We start from the raw sequence: 17,391 nt of genomic DNA on the forward strand, positions 1-17,391 counted from the left end.
CCCAAAACTCATGTGGCTTTGGGACTGTTTACAATGTCCCAAAAAATCTCAGCCAATCCAGTCCACCACAGCAAGCTATGTTGTCTTTATAAAGCTGAGCTGTCACACATACTTCCCTCCATGTTCAGCTGATAGTCACACTTACAACCTATTGAAGCATGCAGATCTTCTATGCCCCACCTTACTTTCTACCTGGACTTTCCAAATAGGTGCAGTTAGAGAACATTAAACACACAGCTTTGAACAACAGCCAGGAAATTAATTAATTAATTAAGCTTTAAAGCCCTACATGGCTTGGGACCTGGATACCTGCGGGACCGCCTCCTGCCACATACCTCCCAACGACCCATAAGATCTCACAGGCTGGGCCTCCTTCGGGTCCCGTCGACCGGGCAATGCTGGTTGGCAATCACTTGGGGGAGGGCTTTCTCTGTAGCTGCTCCGGCCCTGTGGAACAATCTCCCCGCAGAGATCCGGACCCTTCCCACTCTCTCGGCCTTCTGAAAAGCCACTAAAACCTAGCTGTTCCGGCAGGCCTGGGGCTGTTGACCCCAAAATACGGTCCAGCCCCATCTAGAACTGAGTGCATGGAGTGTTGGTTTTAAATCTATCTTTTCTTTTCCTTATATTTTTGTTTTGATTTTATTTTGTATTGTAAGCCACACGGAGTCCTACGGGATTGGGCGGCATATAAATGTTATTAAATTCAAATTCAATTCAAATAAAGACACATTCAAATAATTTTCATCCAAACACTGAGGCATGACAGATACTTTGGAATACTTGGAGACCTGTGAATTTAAAGTAACAGCACAACTTTACTGGTTATTAATGTTCATTTCCTCTTTCCTACGTACAAACACACACACACACACACACACACACACACACACTCATCCATGCTTACCCAAATCCTGCTCAACTAGTTGCCTAGGTAGAGCAGGGGTGGACAACTATGGCCCCTTTACGATATGTGTTCTGCACATCCCAGAATCCCTGAGCCACCATGGGTGGCTCTGGAAATTTGGCAGTTGAAATCCACTGGTCAAAAAATAGTTGTACACCCCGAAGTAGAGGGATGGAAGCTGCCAAATCTGGGTTCAAAAACAACTCAAAGAGTGAGCAGGATTCAGGAGCCTATTAACCTCCAAAATCTTTGCTTTCTGATTCACAGGACTGGCTGCTAATTTTGCTTGATACAAGCTTCGTAGCTGTTGATGTGACTTTGGGTGGAGGGGTGTTCCATGTACACAAGCCCAACTTTTTTGGCCTGGTTCACATGATATTTTTTTCTTTTGTTTCCTTAACAACTTGGTTCCTTCTTAACAACCTTCCCAATGGGATCTTTTAGACAAGATTCCTGGCTTTTGTCCACCCTGCTTACATGTTGACTTCATCTTTCAGTATGGCTGCTTCAACCTAGTCTCCCACTGCTACCTTTCCGAAAGCTTTCTGAAGAAAACACAGCTTTATAAAGAAATTGCAATTATATTGTTTATTTTAGTTCTGGAAATATTGAAAAACGAAAAGACAACGAGAGAATTGTAGGAGTGAAGATTTAAAAAGAAACTTACAAATTAAAGGTTTTTGTGGATGATATGGTGCTGGTTCTTAAAAATCCTTGAAAGAGGGTAGAAATATTATGGGAAATTTTAAAAATGGTACATTAGCAGGTTTTAAAATTAATAAACATAAGATGAAGATGTTAACAAAAATATAAAAGCAGAAGATCAAACAGAACTGATAAGTAAAACAGACTTTAAGATTGAGAAGGTAAAATATTTGGGCATCATTATGACAAACATGTACTGTATGTTATTTCAAAATAATTGGATTAAGGTATGGAATGAAGTTAAAGATATGTTGATGGAAGTAATTACAATTGTCATTGTTTGGGAGAATTCCTGTGATAAAAATGTCTTCTTGAATGATGTTTTCATTTCAGACAATAACTGTTTTGACAACTGATGCACCATTTAAATGGTAGAAGAAGAATATATCTAAATGTGTGTGGTAGAGGAAAAAACTGATGCTACAAGGTGCAAAGGAAAGAAGACTGGGGTTTTTGCAGCTAGCTTTTTTATTTCAATGAAAGAGTCAAATGCTGCTGAAAAATAAGGCTTTGAAGTTAAAAGGACATGACCTGAGATTTGGGTAGCGTGGATTAAGGTTAATACGGATTTTAAAAACCATTATGTTAAGAGTCACCATATTGAGAATATAAAATAGATACAAACCTAGTTTGTGCCCCAAAATACCCCTGTAGCTCTCAGCATAAAAGCAAATAATATGAAAACACAAATGGCTAACCTTTCGAGATACCAGAATTTTGTCAAGGGGTATGTAAAATAAAATCATGAGAACTGGTGGTAGAGGGATATAATTATATCAATGTTCTCTCATATGCAATTATTAAAAAGATGTAAAACAGACAAAAGAATGTATGGTTTTAAATATTCTGTGAAACAGAATTGTGCACAAATGGTGAACAATTGCTAAAATGTATTTACTTATATTGAAAGCTATATGATAAAATAGGCTAAAAGTTTTGGCTATAATACACAGATGGAACAATGGGCAAATATGTGGTTGAAAGGATAGAGATTTACATTGTTAAAATCTTAAAAAGAATGTTTATCAGATGAAAGTTGGTATTTTTCACCAAGGAAATTGTCTAGAACTGTGATGGCGAACCGATGGCATGTGTGTCACCGGTGGCATGTGGAGCCATATTTGCTGGCATGGCAGTCCTCAGCTCCAGCGCACATGCACACACCGACTTGCTGATTTTGGGTCTTCTGGAGAGATGGGGGAAGCCCATTTTTGCCCTCCCCAGACTTCAGGAAAGCCTCCAGAGTCTGGGCAGGGAAAAAACTCCCCCCCCCATGTGGGGGGCATGCGCCCATATGTGCAAGTGGGTGGGCACACGCACACAATTTTGGCACACCTTTAGAACAAGGTTAGCCATCACTGGTCTAGAATGTATAAAGGCACTTCAAATTTATGCTGGAAATGTGAATGAGGGTCTTTGATGCACATGTAAAAAACTAAAAAATCCTGGATTCAAGTACATCCACTGATTTAAAGGAACTTAAAAGATCAATATACAATTGAAACCAGAGATCTTCCTTTTGGGACTGGTACACAAACAATTGGAAAAAAGTCATAGAACTTTCCCTGCAGGGAAATTATTCTATGTATAAAAATGCGGAGATTTGGCATTACTTGAATGGAAAATATTTGAGAAAATGATGCATCTTGCTGAGAGAGCCTTATTGACTACTTTGATGAAATATAGTATCTACATTTATTATTGACTGGAAATCCCTTATAGACTTTTAGCATGAAATTGAAAAAATGAACATGATTTATGGTTTTCATGATTAAACCAAATAGAAAGAAAAGAGGTCAGTTGTAATCTTAGAGTAAGACATAAACTTACACTTGTACTATAACTGCTGTACAGAAAATCGGAAACTTTACATTAGTTTAAAATCTATATTAGTTTTTATATTAAAAAAATATTTAATAAAAGTTGTGTGTATCTGCAATATCTGCAATACACATACACACAACTTTTTATGACCTTTTAATCCCTTTATTTGGGTGGAGTCCGGGTGACCAAATGAAGCTGAGCATTTACTGGCCAGAAGCCCTTCCTGATGCCTACTTGGAGTTCACAGCAGATATTTTCTCTTGGCACCCTGGGAAACATCTGCCGCTGCCTAGGATTGAATTCTCAACCTTCCAAATGAGAACATCTTCCCCTCTAGGCCACAGTGCCACTCTAAGTTTGGATATTATATTTTCTAATAATTTGGAAATATTACTGGTTCAAATACCTTGCATGTATCCTTAGGTTGGTTGTGTGGATGTAACTGTGTTAATCTGATTTCAATACAAGATGTAGTCTTGGTAAAAATGTTTGATACACACCGCCCCCCTCATTTGGTAACTGCAATCTGTTCCTTAAAATTGCAAGCAAAATAATCAGCAAGTTAAATATCTACTAAATAAACCACATAAATGAATGGAGAGGGAAAGGGGGAGGGGAAGAGGGAGGGAGAGGGAGGGAGGGAGGGAGGGAGGGACAGAAATTGCTGGTTCCTGCTGTCCCTTGTATAGTTACGCCAGCATTACTTTCACTCCAAGAGAAATTTAGTTGAAAGTGCACATATTAGTTGGAATATTTATTAATACAATTATATTTGTGAACAGTTGCTAAACAGCAGCAATCTAAACTGGCGCAGCCAATTGCTGAATCAATATGGTTACACAATGAAATGTTGTGGCTCCAAAAAAACCATGTTCTGAAACAAAATGTTGCAAGGACTCAGAAAATTAGGATCAATGAATATTAATATAGTGTCAATATATAAAATATTTCATTCATAATTTCTGCATGAACCAAAATATACTTGTGCATTACTAAATCATCCTCACAATGTAGACAATTTTTCAGGGCAGTAGCAATAGCTCTTAGACTTATATACCGCTTCACAGTGCTCTACAACTCTCTCTAAGTGGTTTACTGAGTCAGTATATTGCCCCCAACAATCTGTTTCCTCATTTTACCAATCTTGGAAGGATGGAAGGCTGAGTCAATCTTGAGCCGGTGAGAATTGAACTGCTGAACTGCTGGAAACCAGGAGTCAGCAGAAGTAGCCTGCTGCTAACCTGCATTCTAACCATTACATTAGAATGGTTGAGTTAGGGGATCAGTTGAGCATCTTCTTGTCATGGCTTTGAGACAAATATTGAGTACAATGTATTCATTCTCTCTGGTGGCTATGTACACCTATATATAAATTGGAATAGTAAAGAAATATGTGGCTATATATAGAATAGCTGCCAAATTCTTTGGTGAATAACACAGTCCTATAAACAAGTCCATCCCAAATGTCTTGGTAGGCTGAGTTATTAATCTTCTGCTACCTACATTTGCTGTTTTAGAATATTCAAAGAGAAGGAATGAAAGAGGACCAACACTGTAGAGCACCTATATAGAACTCTGCTGAAATCCCACACAGCAATCTGAAATAAGTATATAAGAGCCACCCACAGTGAGACACACTTTCTCTAAGCAACAAAAAGATCAGGAGAAGCTACCTGGAAAGATATAAGCATACATTGAGAGTGCTATATTCAGAAAACATCTCCCAGGCTTCTTATTCTTTTCATCCAGTGTTTCATAAATAATAAGTACAGGTTTATTTTTTTATATTCTGAATCAAAAATTGTATGTCCATGCATACCTACCCAATTCTAATTGGCCAGGCTACATTTGAGTTCCAGAAGAATTCCTATACATTTTTATATCTTCCAACAAGGTTTTAAGTAGTTCATCAAGATTGGCAAGTCCCATTTTTGTCACCCCTCCTGCTGGTTGATAGTATTTATGCCACACTCACTAGATTCTTGGCCATTTACAATAATGATAACAAAAACAAGGTAAAAGAGTTAAAATTTTACAGTAAGATTAAATAATGCAACAAAGCCATCACTCACTATCAAACATTTGGAATTAACCTTTAAGGTAAAGGTAAAGGTTCCCCTCACACATATGTGCTAGTTATTCCTGACTCTAGGGGGCAGTACTCATCTCTGTTTCAAAGCCAAAGAGCCAGCACTGTCTGAAGATGTCGCGGTGGTCATGTGGCCAGTCTGACTAAATGCCAAAGGCGCACGGAACACTATTACCTTCCCACCAAAGATGGTTCTTATTTTTCTACTTGCATTTTTACATGCTTTTGAACTGCTAGGTTGGCAGAAACTGGGACAAGTAACGAGAGCTCACTCCATTATGCAGCACTAGGGATTCGAACCTCCAAACTGCCAACCTTTCTTATATATATATATATATATACATATATATATATATATATATATATATATATATATATATATATATATATATATATATATATATATATATATTTATGTTTTCATTCTATACAATCACATATTTACTGTGCTTGATCAGGGCATATAACATTGAGTAATAAGCACGGCCTTCACTTATATAGAAAATGCCCTCTACAATACAAACCCAATATACCACCTTGGCCCACCATACACCCTCTTTCAACCCCCTCCAACTTTCATTCTTCCTTCTCACACACCCCTCTACGCCTACTTCCCCTCCCCTTCTTTCTAACCCTAACCCTGTCACTCCCTCTAATCCATTCCCTCCCTCCCTTCTCCTCCTCCTCTCTCTCACCCTCTCCACCCTCCTTCTTCTTTCACTCGACTCTTTCCTTCGGTATATTTCTATTATCTTCCAGTATATTCGGTTTGTTCTATTTTCGCACTAACATTGAAAAGCCACAGTATACAAATGCAATCATGGAATTTAACACATATTGTATTTCCCCCCTCCCCCCTCCCCCTAAATCCCCACCTCCCTTCCCTCCCCCCACTTCCCAAAGACCGTACGTGGTATAACTTTTGGACAATCACAGTCTAAAATATCTCTACATTGAACTCAGCTCCTTACTGTTACCCAAATTTTAAACAATTTAAATTGTTACTGATACTAAGCATAAGCTATCTGGAGTTTCTTAGTCCCATATTTACTTTTTATGTAATCAGTCCATTTTTTCCAGTCTCGTTTATATCTCTCGTTTGAATGTTCTTTGAGATATGCTGAAATTTTGGCCATTTCGGCTAAGTTCATAACTTTCAAAGTCCATTCTTGAATTGTAGGTAAATCTTTCTTCTTCCAATACTGCGCCACCAAGAGTCTTGCTGCCGTTATTAAGTACAGAACCAAATTAGTCTCTGCTGCTGTAAAGTCAATACATATACCCAGTAAGAACAACTGGGGGGTGAATTTTATCCTTCTTTTGAGGATGTTTTGCAGGATCCACCATATTTTTATCCAAAATGCCTTGACATTACGACATGTCCACCATATATGAAAATATGTAGCATCACAGAAACCACATCTCCAACATTTAGGTTGAACATTTGGATACATAGAGGCAAGCTTTTTAGGATCTAGGTGCCATCTATAAAACATCTTATAAAAATTTTCTCTCAAGCTTTGTGCTTGTGTAAATTTCACATTTCTTATCCAGATTCTTTCCCATGTTTCAAGCATTATTGGTTCCTCGATATTCTGAGCCCATTTTATCATGCAATCCTTAATCAGTTCCGTTTCAGAATCCATCTGAAAGTACATTAGTACATTATATATCCTCTTTATATGCATTGAGCTTTGATCTCTTATTTGTTTAAACAAATTATCCTCAACTTTTACAAAGCCAATTTTTTGATCTGTTTTCCACCTAGCCTGTAGTTGACCATACTGAAACCACGTTTGAACTACCTTCTCTTCTTTAAGTACCTCTAAAGATTTTAGTTGCATCACCCCTCTTTCTGAGATAAGAAGTTGTCTATAGGTGGTTCTATCGTGTTTTTGTTCTACATTCATATTTTCAATTGCATGTCTAGGAATTGCCCACATGGGCACTTATATAAACTTTAGTTTATATTGATATTTTTTCCAAACCCGCAGTAAAGCATTTCTTAAGATATAATTTTTAAATTTCTTATCCATTTTTTTGTTAAATAACAGGTAAGCATGCCAACCATATAACAAATCATATCCCTCGATATTCAAAATTCTATCATTAGTTAGATGAATCCAGTCACTAATTGCAGATAATGCCACTGCATCATAGTATAATTTTAAGTTAGGTAATTTCAATCCTCCTCTTTCACATGCATCTTGCATTATTTTCATCTTTACCCTCGGCTTCTTTCCTGCCCACACAAATTTGTTAATACCCTTCTGCCATTCTGAAAGGTTCGCATCTCTTTTAAGTATTGGTAACATTTGAAAAAGAAATAAAAATTTTGGTAAAATGTTCATTTTTACTGCCGCTATTCTACCCAGCAAGGACAAATGCAGTTTTTCCCATCTTTTCAACTCCAACTGTATACTATGCCAAAGTGGTTCATAATTATGCTTATATAATTTCCCATTTGAGATTAAAATATTAACTCCAAGATATTTAACTTTTTTAACTACCTCACATCTTAGCATCGCCCCCAGTTCTTCCTTCTGTTTGATAGTCATATTTATAGCTAATATTTTGGTTTTTCCTAGATTTATTTTAAATCCCGAGACTTGACCATATTGATTGATCGTGTTCAATAATACCCTACTAGATTCCTGCGGTTGTTCCAATATTATGACCAGATCATCCGCAAATGCACGGACTCTATATTCTTGCTGTCTAATTTTAATCCCTTTTAGACCGCCCAAGCCCCGTATCTTATTCAACAGTATTTCCAAAGTTATAATAAACAATAATGGGGACAGAGGACAGCCCTGTCTTGTACCTTTTTCAATTTGAAAGGAGTCTGTCAGACTTCCATTGACAATGATCTGGGCTGTTTGCTGCTGATATATTGCACCAATTGACCGTAAAAAGCCATCTCCTATCTGCATTTTTTGCAATGTCTTCAGCAGGAATTGCCAATTAACTCGATCAAAGGCTTTCTCCGCATCCAAAAATATGAATGCGGCTGGGATTTGATTGTTCTTTCCCAGGTATTCTAAAGCGTTAATAATTAATCTAACGTTGTTCTTCATCTGTCTGCCCTGTATAAAACCAGTTTGATCGGTATGTATCAATTGTTGAATTACCACCATTAGCCTATTTGCTAGTATTTTAGTAAAAATTTTATAATCTACATTGAGTAATGAAATAGGCCTATAGTTTTTTGGTTGGGTAAGGTCTTGGTCTTCTTTGGGTATCAACGATATGAACGCAGTCTTCCACGAGGGGGGCACTTTCCCTCCCGATTGAATTTTATTAAATAGTTCTCTGAGGGGTTCTACCATTTCTAACTGTAAATTTTTATAATAAACAGCTGTTAAACCATCTGTGCCTGGTGCTTTCCCTAACTTTAATTGTTTAATTGCCTGCAGAATTTCCCCAGAAGTTATAGGTTGATTCAGCTTATGCCTATGTTCTTCTCTAACTAGGGGAATTTTCTCTTTATCTAAGTATTTGTCTATATCTACATCCTTAATTTTATCCCCTTTATACAACTCTGTAAAAAATTCCCGAAATACCTTTTGAATCTCTTCCTGTTGAAACACTTCCTTCCCTCTGTAACACAATTTGGATACATTTCGAGCTTTCCTTTTTTTTCTAATCTGATAAGCCAACCACCTACTGGGTTTATTTGCATTACAGAAAGTATTATGTTTAGCATATAATAAACTGGTGGCTACCTGGTCAGAGATCAGCATATCAAACTGAGATTTTAATATAGCAATTATTTCCCTAATCTTTGTATCTCCTGGATTCAATGTTAATTCTGACTCTTTCCCTTTAATTTCCTCTTCCAATTCTTTTCGTTTTTGCCCTTGTTTTTGTCTATGTATTTTGTTTATATTCATTAATACTCCTTTCATATACGCTTTGCTTGCATCCCATACATATTCCATAGATGTACCCTTATTCATATTGAGAACAAAATATTCCGATAGCAATTTTTTACAATCATTAACATACTTTTCATCTCTAAATAAGTTTTCATTCAACCTCCAGGACCTTCTTGCCTGGGCTACCCTTCCCAATTCCATCCAGACTGGATTATGATCTGAAAGAACTCTCGCCATAATCTTTGTCTTCTTCACCCTGCAAAGTAAATCATTTGTAATTAGTATAAAATCAATCCTTGAAAGAGATTGATGTCTGTTGGAAAAAAAGGTAAAGTCATATTCTTCTGCATGCCTCTCGCGCCAAGCGTCTCGCAATTCAAAGTCGTCCAGCATGTCAAAAAAGGGTTTGGGTAACTTAGCTCGGAATTTGGTGTTCGGGCGAGATGTCTTCTTATCTCTTTTGGTGTCAATCACGCCATTCCAGTCACCCAATAATATACAAGACTCAAAGTCCCACTGTACTAATTTAGCATGGAGATTTCTATAAAATCCATCTTGTTGTTGGTTAGGAGCATAAATTCCCAAAAGTAACGTCTTTTTCCCTTCTAAGATTAAATCTAATGCAATATATCTTCCGAAGGGATCTGCTTCAATTAGCTCAGCTTTAATGTCTTTTCTTAAGTATACTACTATGCCGTTTTTCTTTTCCATGGCTGAGGTCGCAAAATGTTGGCCCAGTTTGGGGTTAAACAAATATTTTTGATCGGTTGATTTGATATGAGTTTCTTGCAAACAAATTATGTCATTCTTAAACTGTTTGAGATAATGAAATATTTTCTTTCTTTTCTGTGGAGAGTTCAGTCCGTTAACATTCCATGTCAAAATCTTAGTTGTCATTTTTGGTTGCCTGAAGCTTTTTTAGAGCCTCCCGCAAGGCCTGTCTCACCTTTGGTTTGGCTCCTCCCACAGCTTCTGAGCTTGTTGCAGTAGCTCCTTGATCAGTGGCCAACGATTGTTGAGATTGTTGCATGATAGTTTGTTTATCCGTTTGTCTGGTGGTCATACGGTTGGATCTTTTTTCCTTGACTCCTTGCCCCTCCGGGAGAGGGAGATGATACATTTTATCTGATGGTTGTGTGGTTTGTTGTTTGTCTTGTTCGTCTCGTGGTTTTTCACCATGTCCCGAAGATTCAGGGTATCCCATCTTCAGAATCTTATGATAGAAATCACGAGCTTTCCATACAGAACTGAGACGATATCTTTGTCCATTGTAACTATAATACCGAATGGGGCATCCCATCTGTACTGTATCTGACGCTTTCTGAGCTCTTCCACCAGAAAGGCATAATCTCTTCTGGCTCTTAGCATTTGAGGTGGAATTTCTTTCAAAACAATCAGGTCCTGTCCACCAATTTGAAGCTTAGTATTATAAGACTCCCTACCACATCTCGGGGAAGTTGCCTTTGTTTTGCCGCCCACGAGTTAACACGAAAAGTCTTGTCAATCTGCCAATCAAAATTGGATCCCGGTTTTCCCACCAGACGGTCAAAAGCTTCAGAAAACATTTGCTTTAAGTTCTCCTGCTTTTCTTCACGCAGCCCCCTCACTCTTAATGCAAGTTCCATCTGCTTATACTGTATCATAATAATTTGTTTTTCAGCATTATCAATTTTTTGTTCCACCACTTCAGTTTTGGATATCAGGTTATTTTTAGCTTCATTGAGAATTTCTAAATTATCTTCCATTCCAGAAATATATTCTGTTACCACATTTACAATTCCCATCATATTATCATTCATTTTAGTGACCCTAGTATCGAATTTGTCATATAGAGCTTCCATCTCATTCCTTATTTCATCTTTGAACTCTCTAAGCATTTCTAGATTCTGTTCTCTGGACTCTCTAAACATTTCTAAGTTCTGTTCTCTGGATTCTTTGAACATTTCCAAGAAAAATTCTTTTGTTAGTACATCTCCACTAGAGGGCATAGATGGTGGGGGCTGCACTTTTGTGCCTGGTATGGGAGACGTTTTCGGAAGTAATTTCACAGAGGTTGATTTGGATGCCATTATTTTGCTTTTAATTATTTATTCTAAATTGCTAATCCACTGTGCTGTTTGGAGAAAAAGAAATTCCTCCCCCCACCCTTTTTTTTTTTACAAAGGGTTTTACGGAGGGTTTCAAAAGAGAAAGTCCGTTTGGAATGTTTGGAATGTCTCTGTATCAACAACAAAGAGTCTTTGAAAGCTTTAAGGGAGTAGATCTAATTAGATTATAAGAAGTTATTCCTTTAATTCTGTACCAGGAAGCCGGAGATAACAAATGCAGAAGCTGTAAACGCCATTTTGAAGACAATTAAACAAAAGAGATTTTTATAACATTGAAGCTGGTATTTCAGATAGGGAAAAATTTTAAAGTTCACAAGTTTGGTCTATTAATTTTCAATAGTCTGTTTTCTAAAAATTGTCCTAAGGGGGAGGGGTTCCTGTCTTGTGCTGTAAATAACAGCTGCGAAGTTCAGGTCGGAGTTGAATGACTCAGCTTTGGGTTGATCCTCCCCCTCCGTCCACAGCCCAAAAAGAAACAAACTGTGAACTTCAAAGAAGATTCTTACCTGCTGAGATTCCTCACTGCTTTTTTCTTGTCTGAAAAAAGAGTTATCTTCTTGATATTGAGTAGATAACGAGCCAGAACTCTGGGGGCAGCTCTGTTAAGCTGCCGACGGCAACAGGTCCCTCCCCGGAAGTCGTCCAAACTGCCAACCTTTCTGATCGACAAACTCAGCATCTTAGCCACTGAGCCACCACATTCCTCTAACTTTTAAAGATAGACAAATCAATAATAGTTCTGCTCTCATCTAATTATAATAGAATACAGATATATAGATGAAACATTTAAAGAACTGAAGGTGATTCATACTAATTACCTTATACAACTTACATTTTTAAAAAAGTTTAAGATAACTGTCTCAATAACTGTCTTTTTAAAATGAAAGCTAATTATTTTAAGAATTTTAAGAATTCTAGTCTTTTAAAAAGTAAAGGTATGTAAAACCATACTAGCACATTCAACATCTCCTGCCAAAAACATGGGAAAACTGTAAACCAACAAAGAAAATATTCAACCACTGGATTAGCTCCCTTCAATAACTTCAATAACTGTTTACATTCTCTTAATTTTATCAACTATTTTGCTTAACTGTATTAGACCCTGAAAATATCTGTTTAACTAGCCCTCAATCATTACTGGCTGAGAACTCGACACTTCTCCACATAGGATATTACAATTGTGGGGGGGGAATCAACAGTGAATTATGTGGTGCTTACATACATACCCATTTTAACTGACAAAAGGAAATATATGTTAAGAAATGGAAGGACAAATTAATTGGGTCATCAGCTATTTTTTAATCAATTATACTGAATCAAAACATTTTTTTCAAAATTGTTACATTAAAAAATTACTGAGATCATCAAATAGTTTTAATTTACAGTGGTATATCTTTAAATCAAGTTCCTTAGAACACTAAGACACAACATTCAAAGGTAATAACAAGACATTCAATTCCCTGAAGCAAAGTACTCTCAATATTATGTTTCATGGTTCTTCCAAGTTAATCCAAGTGTGTAGAAGTGCCACTGAAGCCTATAAAAAGTCAAAATATCTGGCACACTAATAGTTTTTAAAAGCCTCATAAAATGATTTTACCTGTGTCAGCTAGGGAACGATTTTTTTTTGTCTTTTGAAATCACTGTACTTAGTTCCTATATTTCTACTGATTATTTTATAAAGGTACTTTTGATAAATTCCTTTATGATGCAGTAACACTAACATCAGACCTATTTTTGGAACATACAGGTAGTCCTTGAGTTACAATCATTCATTTAGTGACTATTCAAATAACAGCAGCACTGAAAAAAGTGACTTATAACTTATGACTATGCATCATCTCTATGGTCATGGGATCAAAATCTGGGCATTTGGCAACTCGCTCATATTCAAGATGAGTGCAGTGTCCCAATGTCATGTGATCACTTTTTGTGACTTTCTGACAAGCAAAGTCAATGGGGAATCCAGTTTCACTTAACCACCATGTGACTAACTTAATGGTGGCAAGAAAGTTTATAAAATAGGACATTTAACAGCTGTCTCACTTAGCAACAGCAATTTTTAGTTCAATTATGGTCCTAGAGTTGAAGACCACCTGTAGTTGCCCCAAACTATTTATCTCAGCATTATTAGAAATCCATTGTAAGTAAAAGAAAGCATGATCCCATCTATTTCATAAAGGAATAAACAGAAAGGTAGAAAAGATGAGTCAGTGTAAATAATATACTGCACGCAAACTAACAGTATGATCATAATGCAGTTCCAATAGTAAAAAAACACATTAAGCCAACTCTAAACAATCCATTCTAAACAATCCAGAATTAGCAACGTTCTTGATTTTTTTTTTCAGAGAGGCCACAAAAGTATAAATCTCTAGCAAAAAAATCTTGATGAAACTAATTCCCTATGAACCTCTACACCAGACTGTAATCTTCTTAACATACTTCTTAGAACTTAGCATATCTTAAATGCTCTTTGCTCTAAAACACGCTTGACATTCAAAAGCAACATACCAATAGCATCTGCTCTAGACTTAATTCCAAGCAACTCTAATTTAAAATGACTTCAGACAGCCAGTGTTTACTCAGTCAACACAGGTAGACTCAGACTCCAAACAAGGAAGTATCATATATTCAGTCAAAGAAATACAAGAAGTTTTGGACAGCAGAAGAGTTCTAATTATGGAAGAGCAAGATCAGAATGTTAATAGAAGTCGGGGGAGGGGAATATGAGCCTTTGGGTGTAATAAGAACTCCTGGCAAGACTTCAAAGGCTTACTAGAAATGTGCTGGCCAACAAAGACCAGTTGAACGCTCACCTGGCCGTGTTAAGCAACGGGTGGTTGGTTCCCACCAATTTGCGAATCTGCATGGCGATATTGCTCAGCTCGTCGCTCAAGAGACACCGCAGGCTCATGAAAGAGGTCGGGTAGCCCACGATTTTCTCGGCCTCCGAAACCACTTTGCTCCAATAGGAAGCCGAAGAAAGCTGCCTGGGCTTTCCACATCCTTCAGCCCAGAACTGAGCAAGTATCCGGGAGCAACTTTTAACACAAGGCGACAGCAACACGGGGCGCAGCATCACTTCCAGAAAGCCGAAGTCACCCACGCGGCTCTTGCTGCCACTTGTCCGTCCCCGAATTGTATCTGGGCAACAAACAAGCAAGAATCCGCTACAGGCCTGATCATCGGTATCAAGTCCTGCTCCAAGTCCTCCAACCTTTCACTACCAGTAGTTTTTGCTTCTTCTCCGCTCGTATTTATGCGCGCCTTTCCGCTTCTGCCCCGCCCCTTTTTGCAATCTTCTTCGTCCGACCACGGAGGAGAAGGAGCACTACTCCCGCTTTATAAACTCCTTAAAGTCGGTGGGTGGGGGTGGAAACTCTGCTCTAAGTAGCCTTCCCGGTACCGAAGCGGCACGCTAATCTCATGGAGGCAGCCATCTTAAGTGTCGCAAAATGACAGCTAGAGAATCGGGGAAATTACACTTTTGCACCGTTTCTTTACCTTACGGTATTGCCAAGGAGTACAATCCTCTCTGGAGGATGACGAATAGTTAGTACGGTTCATAAGTATCGAGGTCTGAGTTCCAAATTGCCTGGTCTTCCAGGCTCACCGTAAAGTGGAGGGTAAAGTTCGTGATTCCTGAAATACAATCTCCAATCCGGTTGTAAAGTAAATACTCTGAAAGTTATTCCTTGAGTTCGCCGCCTCTTCTTCTGTAGGAACTTTATAGAAGAAGAATGCAAGGAGAACCCGCCGTGTTAGATCGCTGGTATTTTTGAACCCGTCCCGTTCGCTTGGTTTGGCTTTTAGCTTTATTGTCCCGCAGAATAATTTGCTAAATAAAACAGTCTCCACTCGAGCAACCTGAATTTAGAATAGTACAGTTATGTGCGCGTTTTATTAAACTAAGTATTTTTTCGGTGAAACATGTCTTCATGGAAGTATACCTAAAATTATGCAAATGGAAGCAAATTATTGCTAGATTGTATGACACCTGGCTTCCAATGACAGGAGTCAGTCACCCTTGAGCAGTTGCATTTCAGCAACTACTAGTGAAATCGATTGCATATACTTAGAGTAAAGTTAAAGTTACAAATTTCCTGATGAGCACTTTTTCCAGCTCAACGTTATGAATCGTTTTAACTATGAAAATTCATCCATGATGTATTATATTGATATATTGATCCATGATATATTACACTGATAAGTGGTCACAGACATGGAATAGCTTGCATATATTATAAGTTAGAGACAATTTGACAGAACATCCATTCCAAGCCTACTGCTGCACACTGGATTAAAGAGAGTAGTGGTAATGTTTCTTCCACTAATAGTCCATGTTTGGCAAGAGAAGAAACAATACTGGAGGGATTCCAGTAATTGCTTTCCTTAATTTGTCCCATGTCAAGAAAGTAATGATGGCACCAGACTCTGGCCTAATTACTGTACTGAGGCAAAATAAGCCTCAGGAATTGGGGTAGCACATTTTATGCTGGCCTACTTTTCTTGCTTAAGGACTAGTGCCTAGCTCTAAAGCAACTGTCTAGGTACGTGATGGTGAACCTATGGCACGTGTGCCAGAGGTGGCACATAGAGCCCTCTCTGCTGGCAAGCGCTCCATTGCCCCAGATCAGTTCTCTGTGGTGTTTCTTTCATGAGCTTCTGTTTCCCTGAAAATGATGAAGCAGATGCTCACAAAAAAATAGCATCTTATCTCTTGCCATGCTGCCGGTGTTGAGATGCTCCCCCTCCCGCTGGCCAGCTGGTCTTTGGGTCTCTGCTGCACATGTGTGCGTGTCAGTGCATGCCCATGCACGCATGTCAGTGCATGCACGCACATGCAGACATTTGCACATGTCTATGCATGTGCACACATGCACATATTCACACACACATGCACCTTTCAGTTTTGTCCAAAGGACAAAAGGCTAAGGGTGAAAAAGGGTTATTGAGAAGGTTTTTGTGATTCTAAAACTGCTTCTGGCTTTTATATTGCCTTGAATGTTGGTGACCTCAGCTAATACTTCATTGTTAGGTTGCCCACCCTTCGGGTTCTGGATTGATCCATTAATACATCTGCCCTTGTGCGCTTAGGTTAATGTTTCTTAATTAAATGTGCAATGTATGAATCTACTATCCCTACTACTAATCAGGTGGAGGAAGAAAGCTATTCTCCTTTATTCATTCACTCAGTGGAAGCTCATGGACAATGAGATCAAATTCTACTCTTTTTAAGCAGATCAAGCTAGATTGGTGTTTCATTTAAGAAAAAAAAGGGGGGGGGTTATATTCATAAAGTCTTTGCCCTGCCCATGTGAATGACACAGCCTATCACTAATGAGAAAATAGTTTAATAGGATCTGGGAAAATTTGAAGTACCAATGTTATAAACACCCGATATGCAAATTGTGCACTGCATGAAGGCACTCCAGGTGCTGGAAGGGGTATCAATTGTAAGTTTTAAAAAAATGACAAGAAAGGTTCAGCCACCAAAACCAGTGACTGAACCTATAACCATAACCCAGCAGGTCAGCACTTTTCTTCTTCTGTAATTATATTTTATCAGTTTTGAACATTAAAAAGTGAGGATTGCTATGTGAAATCCTGGCAAGAGCACTTTGTATGCCAGAATAGCTTCTGCTTATAATGTATCCTTACATCCTACATAACGATTTAAATAAGATACCTATAAATTATTGGTATCCTTGCTGGAAATGTACATACCATATTTTTCGGCGTATAAGACACACCTTTTTCCCTCAAAAAAGGCCAAAAATCTGGGTGCGTCATACTCTGAACATAGCATTTTTTGCCTCCTGAAGCCCCACCCCCTTCACCAAAATGGCTGTGCAGGGTATGTAGAAGGCTTTCAGA

General features: G+C 38.0%; 1 protein-coding gene across 4 annotated transcripts in view; it reads right to left on the reverse strand.

Moving 5' to 3' along the window:
- The window catches only part of PDSS2 (decaprenyl diphosphate synthase subunit 2), a 91,256-nt gene extending 76,302 nt beyond the window's left edge, over positions 1 to 14,954 (reverse strand). For all 4 annotated transcript variants that reach the window (XR_004255274.1, XR_004255273.1, XM_032216565.1 and 1 more), the window contains exon 1: positions 14,331 to 14,954. Coding sequence is in view for 2 of the 4 variants with exons in the window: in XM_032216565.1 (XP_032072456.1) it covers positions 14,331 to 14,593 (263 nt within the window). In the remaining 2 variants the exon portion in view is untranslated. The remainder of the gene's footprint in view (positions 1 to 14,330) is intronic.
- Between the last annotated feature and the right edge of the window lie 2,437 nt (positions 14,955 to 17,391).

This window comes from Thamnophis elegans, chromosome 4 (genome assembly GCF_009769535.1).
Source record: "Thamnophis elegans isolate rThaEle1 chromosome 4, rThaEle1.pri, whole genome shotgun sequence".
Classification (NCBI taxonomy): Eukaryota; Metazoa; Chordata; class Lepidosauria; order Squamata; family Colubridae; genus Thamnophis; species Thamnophis elegans.